At 33.5% G+C, this 14,367-nt stretch overlaps 1 protein-coding gene across 1 annotated transcript in view; it reads left to right on the top strand.

Moving 5' to 3' along the window:
• Positions 1–5,115: 5,115 nt before the first annotated feature.
• The window catches only part of LOC121383592, a 31,880-nt gene continuing 22,628 nt past the window's right edge, over positions 5,116–14,367 (top strand). The window contains exons 1-4 of the mRNA XM_041513682.1: positions 5,116–5,869; positions 10,985–11,251; positions 13,038–13,280; positions 13,871–14,107. Of these exons, the coding sequence (XP_041369616.1) occupies positions 5,566–5,869; positions 10,985–11,251; positions 13,038–13,280; positions 13,871–14,107 (1,051 nt within the window). The 5' untranslated portion in view covers positions 5,116–5,565. The remainder of the gene's footprint in view (positions 5,870–10,984; positions 11,252–13,037; positions 13,281–13,870; positions 14,108–14,367) is intronic.

The following is a 14,367-nucleotide window of genomic DNA, read 5'->3' as shown; positions in this document are numbered from 1 at the left end:
TTTAGTCTCTTTGTACTGCATTATCGATTACTAAAACATGCACAGTTCTACCTTTTAAGGCTTTAGTCTCTTTGTACTGCATTATCGATTACTAAAACATGCACAGTTCTACCTTTTAAGGCTTTAGTCTCTTTGTACTGCATTATTGATTACTAAAACATGCACAGTTCTACCTTTTAAGGCTTTAGTCTCTTTGTACTGCATTATTGATTACTAAAACATGCACAGTTCTACCTTTTAAGGCTTTAGTCTCTTTGTACTGCATTATTGATTACTAAAACATGCACAGTTCTACCTTTTAAGGCTTTAGTCTCTTTGTACTGCATTATTGATTACTAAAACACACACAGTTCTACCTTTTAAGGCTTTAGTCTCTTTGTACTGCATTATCGATTACTTCAGAGAGCTGCATAAATTGGCTGTTCTAGCATTTTTCTTTACACCTATATTAAAAATTGTATTTAATTTGTATCATTTAATGGTAATTTGTAAAGAAACATTTTTAATTATAATGGATTTCTTTAAAAAAAAATGTTATTTGGGTTGGTATTGGTTTAAAACTTAATAATATGTTTTCTAGCATGAATTTTAAATTTATTCATTATGAAATTACATGCCAATTCATTGGGTTTTTAAAAAAAGAAGTAAAGTTTGTTTTATTTAACGATGCCACTAGAGTACATTGATTTATTATGTTATCATCGGCTATTGGACGTCAAACATATGGTCATTCTGACACTGTTTTTTAGAGGAAACCCGCTGTTGCCACATAGGCTACTCTTTTATGACAGGCAGCAAGGGATCTTTTATTTGCGCTTCCCACAGGCAGGATAGCACAAACCATGGCCTTTGTTGAACCAGTTATGGATCACTGGTCAGTGCAAGTGGTTTACACCTACCCATTGAGCCTTGCGGAGCACTCACTCAGGGTCTGGAGTCGGTATCTGGATTAAAAATCCCATTCTTTGACTGGGATCCGAACCCAGTACCTACAAGCCTGTAGACCAGTGGCCTAACCACGACAGCACCGAGGCCGGTCATTTTCTTTTTAATGCAAACGGACTATATACATTGTTGTTATTATTATACATGGTTATTATTCAACAAAGAAAATTCTAGTTTTGATTTTTGCTGTGCAGTTAAATTGGAGGGCTAGTTGAATTTGAAAAGGGCCACTAAGATTTTTTTTTCAATTGGCCCTGCTGGCGACCATGGTTTTCACATTAATTTTCAACCCTATATTTCTATAACACTCCTGAAATATTTTATAACTCTATTCCTTAAAGGGAAAAGAAGTCAGACAACATTAATGAACCAAACAACATAAAATTGGAAGAAAATGTTATCGGTTAATTTTTTCAACATTTACATGTACCAATTACTTCATAAATTAATATTGCTTGGTTTTCACTCACCTAAACATTTTGAGGTGTGCGATTTTTCACTCGCCTAAGTGTTTTGAGGTGTGCAATTTTTCACTCGCCTAAGTATTTTGATTATTTTGGTATTTCAAAAGCCAAGGACTGTATCGGATATACAGCAGGTGTCAGTTATTTCCTGTATCACCAATAATGATAGCTACTACAGCCAGATTCTATCATGTGACATCAAATCAAAATTTAAATGGTCTCAATTTTAGAATAAAAATAAATATAGGAAATATTTTCGAAATGGTATTATTATGTTGTTAATGCCAATAAGCATGATGATTTCTTAATTAGATGTTTTAATCTGGTTGTCTTAAAGTACACAGTGTAGATTCAGGTGGATCCATTTTTTTCACTTAAGATTGCCTCTTATTTCTTTTAGGTTCATTGGGATATGAACAAAACAACACAAAAAAAAACCAAAATAAACATGTAAACTGTGAAGCTTCACACAAAAGTTTGCTATTCTTTTATTTTGTTCAAACCCAGATGAACCAAAAACAAATAACAGACAGTCCTTATAAAAAAATTTTTTAACAAACTTAACACGTGCAGTGGGGTTTTCCCATCCCAACTATCCTAATCATGTTCGTTGTACATAATAATAAAATTCAAGACACGTTTATTCCTACACATGTTTAGCTGCATGTTCATCAAACCATCTAACACTGAAAAGGTATCTATAATTGCATGCATCAAATTATCTGAAGAGTACATATTGTTATTAAAAGATCAAATTATCTGCATCACTGTATACATGTCATAATTATATTTTTATAGCAATGCTCCTGAAAGTTTTGAATAACTCCATTCCTGAAAGGGAAAAGAAGTCAGACTACATTAATTAACCAAACAACATACATGTAAAATTAGAAGAAAACATTGGTTTATTGGTTCATTTTTGCCAAATATGTCTCTAGATTTACATGTACTAATTTCTTCATAAATTAATAAAAACCTTAGCATCTTGATGAGTGTGATTTTTCACTTACCATGGTTTTTCAAAAGCCAAGGACAAGCTGCCACCTTACATTTAAAATAAAAATTTTTTTTATTTAAGATGCATCTAGAGGGACCAGTATTTTTTTTTAGAGTATCAACTATTATGCACTTACTACTAACAACAGTGGAGCCTGTTTATAAAAATGTAGACTATATAGTTAAATAGGTAAATACATGTACATACAATAATTTTAACCCTTTGTCAAAGCTGTACTCCGGTGAAGGTGTTTTGGGCTGCTCACTTAAAGGGACATTCCTGAGTTTGCTGCACTTTTTAAGATGTTATCGACTAACGGAGACTTTTTAACGATGGTAATTACATGTCAAGCCTATTTTTCTCCATAAAATATTAGTGGCTGTATATTAAATGTGTTTCTGATCGATCTAATGTTTGTACTAGGTTAAATTTCATTTTATTTCCTAAAATATTATTTTTTCGTACGTACGAAATTATTTGAACACAAAATTCAGTTTGGGCTTCTTACAAATATTAAGACGACCAGAAACACATTGAATATACAGACACTGATATTCTAAACAAGAAAATATATTTAATATGTAAGTTTAATCATAGAACTATTTTATTAGTAGAAAACATCTTACAATGCAGCAAACTCAGGAATGTCCCTTTAAGGTCTTTGTCTTAGAACTAAAGAAGAGCATACTGCATGGTCGGCTGATTTTTGCTGAATGATAAAACAGACATGCATGACAATGTTTTTTTAATATTCCTCCCAGTAAGTCAGAAATAAGTTTACATTTTTTGCCTATACAAAATAAATCACCATTAATTGTCAAATTGGCTACAAAACAAAACAAAATAAGCAGTATAGTTCAGAAACCTACATGCTGAACTGAGAACATTCTTTACTTTAGTCAATTGGTCTGCTCTTTCAACTGCTTTCATCAGTGGTTTCTGTTTGTCAGGTGTGTATTTGCTAGATTACACTGTCTGGTCATAAAAAGAATGAATGAATGAATGAATGTTTAACGACACCCCAGCACGAAAAATACATCGGCCATTGGGCGTTAAACTATAGTAATGCAAATAAATAAAGTGATGATCAACATCAATATAAAAATTCAAGATTTAAATAAAAACTGTAAAGAACTGTGCAAAAATACAAATATCGCAGATAGATACTGACTTTTACTAAAAATTTCAATTGTATCAATTGTGCTGTATTGGCCATTCTCAAAGAGAATGTTTCACCCCTGCACCACGGTGAGGTTACAGCACGTGCAGATCCCGGGAGCCATAAAAAGAATACACATTGTTAACATTTCAGAGTACTGTGTGTACATGTACATGTACTTTTTTTGACCAGTCAGATAGACTATAAGTTTGTCTCGGTATCTTGTGACCTACTATATATATTCGGTATTTACAAATGATTATGCCCCTCCCCCAAGTCCAGTATGTATATCTATGATGGGCCTGGTAGGCTATCATGGGCGTCGATCGGTAGGGGACGGGGGGGGGGGGGGGGACGCGTCCCCCTCACTTTTCAACGCTGGGGGGACAATCTATATAAATGTCCCCCCACTTTTTCATGTTTCGTTTAGCAAAAGCAACAACAACAACAGCAGCAACAATAACAAAAAAAAAGAAGAAAAAAAAAAAACGATACACGACGTACTGTTTTTGGTCGGTTTTAAAACATAGACAACTATTTTGTTAAACTGTCAGACAGCAACATTTTGATGCAATTTGGATTTTTTTTCTTGAATTAAACGTTTAACCACTAATGTGTAGCTTTATGATTTTCATTCACATTCCTTCATCACACACACACACACACACACACACACACACACACACACACACACACGTACCCCCCACTTTTAAAGCCGGATTGACGACCATGTAGGCTATAGATAATTTTGAAAATGCTTACACATTTTTAATAGGCATTTGAAATTGCAACATTGTATTGTATTGTATTGTATTGTGTTGTATTAATGTATTATATATTCATGTTGTTTCTAGTTTATTTGTTTTAAATACTGTTTCAGTAGCGAAAAGAGTATTGTCGAAAAAGTCTCACAATTTTCACAAAGAAAAATTAAAAGTGGAACTTTATAACAAGTCAACAGTTGACGAAAAGAAGACCAAACTGATCAACTCCATTGTCGTTAGAGGGAAGGAGAGAGCTCTTAAAGATGAAGACGTAGAAACTGTTGAATTGTACTTTGAGAATAAGAGGAAGTCAGGTGGAGGAAGCATTGAAAAACTTCAACATAACAAGAACAAAAAAGCTATTTACATAACCTTTGAAGAAGGAGGTGCGTGTTTTAAATAGAGAATACTACATGATTGGCTTTTAGATACCATTTATCTAATGAGTTGTTTTAAAACGTATCTAATGAGCGAAAGAAAGTTGGATGTTTTTAAACAAGTTGTAAGATAAATGGTATGTAACGGACATGAATGTAGTATTTTATTTTTTACATATCTTGAGAAAACAGTTCTTAGATAAATTTAAATACCTTTTCCAACTAAAATCTATGTATGGCTCTAGGGCTTAAAGTTAACTTGTGCATCACAGACAAGTCAATTTCAGGTTAACTTGTATGTCACATCTAGTGATTGATTTCTACTGTGCTTTTGCAATGGGTATACCACCATTGGTGATCTGGTCATCACCTAGGTGCAGCCAGTCGATTGATATTGATATTGACCGAGGTCAGTAATAAAATATATTTATCTACTATGGACCGAAGAAATTGATATTGTTGAGGTCAGTAATAAAATATGACTTGCAACACATTAAACATTCCATCCACTCGGACATTTTATTCGCAAGTGCCGCTCTATGCACAACACAACTTGCTGAGCTGGACCAATCAAAAACTAACTAATAACTAATTATAATAAACTAAAGGGACTGATTATAATAACAGTATAAATTAAAGCTACAGGTTAACAGCCAAAACCACTGATATTGCCTGAAATATGGTCAATAATTGTTTTGTTACATGTCATCCATAAGACACATACATTCGCTATAACAGCTTGTTCTGAACGTGTACGATAAAGCACTTGACCGTGACTAGTCTCAGGAGAGTGACGAGGAGCATGAGTGACAGCTCCCCTTCAACTGTAACTGTGTAAACTGTCTGTAATGCATCATACATGTCACAGCTTCTTCATAACTTTCTTACTTTAGTTGCTCAAAAAGTATTGAGAAAAGTTCACAAAATTGACAAGACAACTCTAAAAGTGGAACTTTATGACGAGTCAACAGTTGACGAAAAGATGACAGAACCGATCAACTCGATTGTCGTTAGAGGGGAGGAGAGAGCTCTTAAAGATGAAGAAGTAGAAACTGTTGAATTGTACTTTGAGAATAAGAGGAAGTCAGGTGGAGGAAACATTGAAAAACTTCAACATGACAAGAACAAAAAAGCTATTTACATAACCTTTGAAGAAGGAGGAGGTGAGTGTTTTAGTGATGTATTTTGTACCATATATCTTCGCCTGTAAGTGAGCTCGTGATTTTGTTATATTTTATTTTATAATGCTCTAAAATGCTCCCAGAAGTCCTAATTTTCCACACATTGTCCCAAACCCTTCCATTCATCCCATGCTGTCTTATTTTCAGTAGGCCATATTTTTTCATAGCAGGCTATATTTGTTTTGGCATGCTATTTAAAAAAAAATAGCAAATCATATTTTAGTTCCTGTTTCGAGCCCTGACTTGTATATAACAGCAAAATGAGGCAGTTCTCTGGCACAAGGGTGGCTAACTGAAGCAAGATAGTTGTCAAGGGAGAGTACTCTCTAAAAACAGCAGTCTCATAACCCTCTTGTAGTTGTTATATTTTTCACGGAATATATTCTGATATAAAGATGTATTGAATTGCATGGAGTATTTAATGGTGGTGTGCATCCTAAGAGAAACATACATGTACTTGTAGTTGTATGTTTCACGGAATATATTCTGATATAAAGATGTATTGAATTGCATGGAGTATTTAATGGTGGTGTGCATCCTAAGAGAAACATACATGTACTTGTAGTTTTGATTGACAACTGCATTTTGATGTATTATAAAAATTGATCTCTGTCACTTTTGGTATATATGCTGGAGGAAACTCTTCTCCTGGCACCTGGTTCTTAGCCACGAAAATAGGATCAGTCTGTATTTAAAAGTTTTTAAAGAATAACACAAAACACGACTGCAATGAAGAACTGCAGAATCAGAAACGAGGATACTATTTACATCTGGCAAGGGGAGCTAATTCTGCAGTGGAGGTTATGACTCAGAATCATATAGCATTGTTGTTGTGCTAGCACTAGGTAAGTATGAATAATAATGAAAATTAGAAACAAATTTTGTAAAACTCATATAGAGAGTAATGTCAAAAGCATGTCACAAAATTAGAGAAAGAACATTACAAGTGAAGCTCTTTGATGCATCATCAGCAGTTGAAGAAACTGAGATGAAAACAATCAACTCCATTGTGGTGAAAGGGTTTAATGAAACAGAAGACACGGAAACAGTGGAAATGTATTTTGAGAGTAGAATGAAATCAGGTGGAGGAAGTGTTGAAAGAATCCAGTAAAAGAAAGAAAGAAAGAAAGAAATGCTTTATTTAATGACACACTCAACACATTTTATTTATGGTTATATGGCGTCAGACATATGGTTAAGGACCACACAGATTTTGAGAGGAAACCCACTGTCACCACTACATGGGCTACTCTTTCCAATTAGCAGCAAGGGAAAAGAATTCAGTATGACAAGAACAAAGGAGTTATTCACATAACATTTGAAGAAGAAGGAGGTTGGTCTTAGTCCATCTTTATCAACACTTGCTGTAACCAGACATATACATTGCATTGAGTTTATCAGTAGCCATTTTATTTCTTAAAAAAACATATATTAAAATTATGCTGAAGAAAAGAAATAAGGGAACACCAGCCATTTTAGGCCAAATTTATTTTATTACTAGCGTAGTCTGTATAAGATACAAAACTTTATTACCCATATGGGCAGAGAGATGCAGGTGAATATATTTTCTATCTTTTTCTAGGGACGTTAGTTTGGTGACGCCATCAGTTTCCTCAACTGTCAAGTCTCTCATTGAGGAGATTTTACAAACAACAGTGAATGTTTAGATAAACATGCTCTAAACTAATTTCTTTGTAGTTCATTCACTTCCCACTAGAAACATCAGTTCATTACAAATGTGACCTCTCTTGCTTACATTTGATTTGTGTACCTAAAGATAGTTTTTGACGTCATTGCTTTTCTTTCGTGACGTCATCAGTTTCCTCACTTTCACGTCTTGTATATTATATAGTTTGTGCCATGTAAGAAGTTTAAAGTTTAAGTTTCTAAACTATTTACACTATGGGTAATAAATACAATAACCCACTTGATACTCGGAATTACAGATTATCTGTCCCGAGTGAAATTTCACTCTGGACAGAGAATCTGTAATTCCTCGTAACTCGTAAATTATTGTCTATATAATGTCAGACTGAATGTCAGTAATATTGGACTGAATGTCCGTAATATTGGACTGAATGTCAGTAACATGGTTAGCTTCCTGACACTATGGATGAGGCTGTTGGTTACAGTCCGTATTTGCTGTTACTGCTTGTCCCTTATTTCCTTCCTTCAGTATATTTAAGTTTAAAAAAAAGGAAACAGAAATTTAATGGCTGAAACAAAAATCCAATGATTTAGAGTAATTCATGGTTGGTTTACAGCACTCAATATTTGTTTGAGTTTGATCTTTATGTTTCAAAAATGTTTTACTTGTTCTTTTAGTTATATTTACATGTACATATGTAGGTCACTGTAACCCATCCCGCCCTGCCAGTATACCCAGAATCTTCATTTTCAGTACTTAATTAAAAAGACAGTTAATCATCTGTGAGGAGACTGAAGTTTTTTTCTCTCAAATTATTTTTCATCTGATCAGCATTTGATCATACAAAGGCAAATTCAGGAGGGTGAGCGCTCAAAAACAATTTGTGACATTTTCCATTATTGGTGAAAAAATATTTTCCAGTGATTGCTGCCAAGAAAAAGAAAAATAATTCTCATAACTGTTTACTTTTATAACAACACAAGGAATATGCACACTTTAACAGCAACTCGCAGCATTTTCAAACAAAAAAGTAAGAAAAACTGGGTATTTTGAAGAAAGTAGGAAAAATACCAAAAAGTATGAAAAAGTATGATCACTGGACAGCCTGTAAAATATTTGCTAATTAAGCCCCAGTACAATACAATGATTAAATAAATAATAAACACATGTGTTGTGGCAACAACTGCTGGAAATCAAACAAAGCTTCTGGCTCACACAACCCAATCTCACCCCCCCCCCCCCCCCCCCCCCCCCCCCGATTAGTTATCCTACTGTCAGCACAACATGTACTCACAAAGATTTATCTATTCTAGAGGCATAGGCAGATACAAATTAGTACTAAATATTATAAGACAACCTATGCTTACAGAACAATAATAATTATACAAAATAAAAATTTAATTAAAAAAATGTATGTAAAAAAACCCAAATATAAATTTATTTATTTTAAATTAAAAAAAGAGGCAAAATTATATATTACACTAGTTTAACATGAAACTAAATCACAGATTGCAGTTCGCATAATTTGTTTAATATTTATTATAAGAATACTTCCAAACATTTTCTTTATTCTCAAAGAGAGGGTCTTTACATATTAATCCCCATGCAGTCTGGTACAGGTAAATATATTTATTCAAAAATGTATCTTTCTGTGGCATCTATCTCCAAATGCTCGAAACGTGTACAGTCAACTGAGCAATTAAGGATTACCATTTGATGGGTGGTGTCAAACTGAATCCCAAGTCTTGGAAGTCTGAATTATTCCTTAGCAGCAATATGTCAAACACAAAAAAACCTACAAAATATTGTATTAAATGAAATTGTTGAAAGTGTTTCATTTTCAGCAGCAATTTCACCCCCTTTCCCAGTTTTTCTTTCACATATCAGTTGAAACTGTTCTATTATTTCTATTATTATGTTCTCAATATCAAGATGCAATGTAATTTGTTTAATAGTTTGTCTTCAGAATCTCATTTTCGACATCTAATCAATGACTCCACATGCATTGGTCCAGTTGCTGAAATATATAAAAACAAACATGTTAAGTATTTCACATCCATTTGAAGAAGTACATTAGTCTGTAACTTAATTACATATCGTTGTATTAATTTAAAGTTTAATTTAATTTTAGGAAAACATTTTTTTAACAGGAAACAAAATCAGTGTGACTAAACAAAGTATAAAATTAAAAAGTATAGCAGTAAATTAAGAAAAGTAGTAAACAATGTATTTAACTTTGATGATGTTATTTGATTTGTATTAGAAAGTTGCACAAAGCTACATATAAGATGACATGTGGAAGAAGAAAAATGCCTATGCTTTGCTAAAATTTGGGGTATAAAATAATGATGAAAAACAAAACTACTGTCTCCAAAAGAAAATCATATTTAGGGTAGGTAATAAAAACAAAACAGATGTAAGTGCCTCATATAGGTGGTTATGGGTTTGAAATGTTTTGAAATTAAGGTTAGGACATTACATTTCAAGCACATGACCATTTATAAACAGCAGTTCTTTTACTATCATTTATCTAAACATTAAAAAATATATCTATTAATTTCCAATATTTTAGGGTACATAAGTTTAACCTCAGTAGCCTCTGGCAGAAACCATTAAGTTGAAAATTCTAAGAATAACAATAAAGGAATAATAAAATGTCTTACCAGTATTTATTATAAATTACCCAAGATTGGTAATTGATCTGCTGTTAGGTGAGGAATTGTTTTAATATATATTATGTTAAAATTGGGCTGTTTTAATTGAGGGGTGGGGTGGAGGGGGACTAATGGATAAGTTAAAGTTTGTTTTGTTTAAAGACACCACTAGAGCACATTGAATTATTAATTATCAGCTATTGGATGTCAAATATTTTGTACTTTTGACATGTATAGTCTAAAGTGCAAACCTGCTACATTAGTAGCCAGGTATCTTATATATATTATATATATATATATATATATATATATATATATACACACACACACACCACCCAACAGACAGAATAGCACATTACCACAGCCTTTGATATACTAGTCGTGATGCACTGGCTTAAATCGAATCAAACCGAGAAACCATAACCCGTAGATCTGTTCCGATTGCAAAAAATCACAATTATTTTTTCTTTTCTTTTTTGCTTCAAAACATTTCAGGGTCCCTACATAAAATTTGCCTAATTTATAACTTTCCAGACAATACTTCCTTATCCCCCTAAAGCTCACAACCATATAGGTTACTCCCTCACACACACACACACACACACACACACGTTTGGCCCGTGGTTTTTGAACCGCAAAACATGATTGGTCCAGCGTGGTTGTCAATCACGCCATACGGAGGGGTCAATTATGATTTCCCTCCAAATTACAAATACCTTGACTCAACCACTGGATGTAACTAAACAAAATGAATGACAGATAGATGACTGTAGGTCACTAATTCTTGTTTTGAAGTGGCTGAAAGAGTTGTTGGAAGACAGCACAAGTTACTGGGCAGAGCTCTCACAGTGATGCTGGATACTGCTGAGGAGGAGGAAGATACATCAGAAGAGCCGGATGATCCACTGACTACAGTTGTTGTTCAAGGATGTGACTCTAATGTTTCAAATGATTCAATAACCCTGTACTTTGAGAATAAGAGGAGAGGTGGTGGGGTGAACATCGAAAAGATACAACATGAGAAAAATGGCCTAGTCTACATCACATTTGAAACAGAAGACGGTAATTGTTTTAACTACTCTACAGGAATATATTTTGTTACGCATCCTTGTGAGAGAACACTCTACCATTGAGCTACATCCCACCCCTTGCAGAAATTAATGCTGAACTTTACATTGACATTATGTTTGTCATTCTTCAGTTAACAGACATCTTCCCTTATAAAGTCTATGCTTGGTCGGTCTTATATCATGGGTAATCTGTAGTGTAAACCGCATCATTGTGGTACCACAGGGAAAACTGTGACAAAAAAATAAGTTTCCAGCAGGAGGCAAGAAAAGCATCCACGACGCTTAAAGGAAGGGACAATTAAGGCATGTGGCCTGGTATGCATATTCAACAATATATAATGCACATTATTGCTTAATATCAACAAGTATAATCGTATAGTTAATTAATAAAATGGTTAAATGTGACGGCTATTATATATAACAGGCACAGCCATTTTGTACCATCCCAGTGAATACGCCCTCTGGCGAGCTGGTGGTTACGTATACCTAATGTGTCACGTCAGGAATTAGTCTTTGAACTGAAGAAACAAAACATACCTGATTTTTGCGAATGCATCACAGTGTTCTGTAATAATAGCTATCCCAGTAAGCCAGCAACAATTACATATTATTTTTCAATACAAAATAAACCACCATTGTCAAAGTGTTGAAATAACTGTATTATGTTTTGTACATAAATTAAACCACATACTGAAATAATAATTGGAGTGTTTTCTTGGTTAATCGGTCTTTTCTTTCCGTGGCCTGTACCTGTGGTTCCTGATTGGCAGGTATATATTTAGACAGTCCCCAGATCACAGGGTATTGTGTGATGACCGCACGGACACCCCTCAAATCGTAATGGACATTATCAGTCGTCCTGCTTTATTACTGTAAGTAATTATGTAACACTCTTGATTAAGTAGACTTTCCCATCTAAAATCACAAAACTGACCAATTGCGTTGTCTCAAACAAAAGAAAATTATCACTTGGGTATCGTAGGTGGTCGTTTTTGCTCGAACGTAACCTACCAATAGGCCTAATAATATGCATTTTTTCTTTGGATTTTTTAAAAAAGGAAAATACTATAACTCTATTTCGTTCTATTGATGCAAATTGAAATATATTTAGTTAAATAGTTTATTATACTATCAAGTCATTGATGAAAGTGAAGTGCCTCGTCGTAAATTAGAACGTTTGTTTACACTGTGCATAGAGGAGATGGACGGAGCTGAAGTCACTTCGCCCCAAGCTATACCACCGAACGTCACAAAAATTAAACAAAATGGCTGCTCCAAGGTAGCAGGAATAATCATGTTTTTTTATTAACTCTAAAATTACGCTTTTTTCATTTGTTAAAGTGTCAGTATGTGTTGGTTGTCCGGGTATGCATCTTTCCAACACATAATACTCTTGTTTGAGTTGATCCTCCCTTTAAATACTTAGTTACACCCAGAAAATGTTTTTAACAGTATCATAAATATAGGCATTTGTTCAAGTTATATTTGGTCATGTTTACAACTGAAGTGGTTGCTACTTTATGATCATGCTGGTTAAGTAAGAAAATTAATAACAAATATTTTAGTAGGAAAGTTGGAATTACAGTTACATGTACATATATTTCATACTTGTTTTTATATCTCTGTCACTGTTGGTATATAATTATGCTTCAGTTTATAAAGTAATCAAACGAGTGTCTATAAGACCCAGAGCATATATATATGGCTCATGACATGCAAGTTTGACAATTCTTATTCTTATAGCATGAAATACATTTATTTTCAAACATTAATTTTAGATGTAAAAAAGGTTATGGAAAAAAGTCACAGCATTGAAGGAAATCGCCTGACTATGAAAGTTTATCATCCACCCAAGATGTACCAGGACAAGTTTCTTTTGACAAATATTCCTGATTCCACCTCTCCAGAGATGATCTGCAACTTTGTAGAGGCTAAAGTGCATTGTGAGGTAGCTGAAAATGATGGCATTCTATTTGGTGAAGATCCTGGTGTGGTTCTAGTGTCAATGGAAGACAAATTAGGTATGTGAAAAATGGTTATACCTCATGGAACTTCAAATGGAACATACGGTTATGGCTGTTACTTTTGTTTTAAATGTACTTGGACAAAAAGTTAAATACAGTCAGATCCTCTTGAATTTTGGGGGTAAATGTTTGTATATTAAACTGCATTTTTTCATTCTTGTGGCAACTGTAATTATAATGTTAAAAAAGTAATGAAGTAAACTGCTTTTATGTATCAGGTGTATAATGTATAAAAGATAGCTAAGTATGATTTTCACACGTTCAATTAAGAACCATTGTGTTTTATGGTTGTGTTATCACATTTGCTATAATGTGAACCTGTGTGTGGCTTTAGCAGCAAAAATGGATGTTCTAATAATGTTCTTTAAACTACCATCCACTGTGTCGATTTTATAACAAATACTCTTTTTACATATACATGTACGCTAGTCAAATAAAAACCTTTCAGTAATTATATTATTGGCAAAAAAGAATTGTAAACATTTTACAGACAATCACTTTTGTACCGTAACCATATTTTTTACATATTTTGGTGTGTATAATGTTGAAAATTGTCATAATTTACCTTCATGTTATTTTTGTTTTAGATTTTAAAGAAGTATCAATGAATTTGACAAAAAGGAAATTTGAGGGACATACACTTGAGGTCAGAAGAGTGCCAGTTTCAAAAAGCATAATTGTAAAAAATGTGCCAGCAGAAATATCAGCTGATGCATTAAGGATGTATTTTGAAAATAAACGTCGAAGTGGAGGAGGAGACATTTTAAAAGTTGACCTACACACTAAACAAGGATGTGCCACCATCACTTTTGAAGAGGAACATGGTAAAAATAGTTGATTATTTTAAAGCCAGAATTAACAAAATGGTTGTTTGTAGCCTGACTGATGACTTAGCATTTATGCAGGACACTTAAAAATAAATCATGTCTTTCTTAATGTAATAATAAAAAACAACTCATATTACAACCCATTACTGAAATGATTAGCTGAAATTTGTTGTAAGAGGTATTGTTCACATATCTATAAGTAAAATCGAAGAATGTTTTCATTAATTGTAGTAGGTTCCACTATTGTTTTTGTGGGA

The sequence above is a fragment of the Gigantopelta aegis genome, chromosome 10 (assembly GCF_016097555.1).
Source record: "Gigantopelta aegis isolate Gae_Host chromosome 10, Gae_host_genome, whole genome shotgun sequence".
Classification (NCBI taxonomy): domain Eukaryota; kingdom Metazoa; phylum Mollusca; class Gastropoda; order Neomphalida; family Peltospiridae; genus Gigantopelta; species Gigantopelta aegis.
Note: the sequence above shows the minus strand (reverse complement) of the source record. Positions and strands in the feature narration are given on the sequence as shown.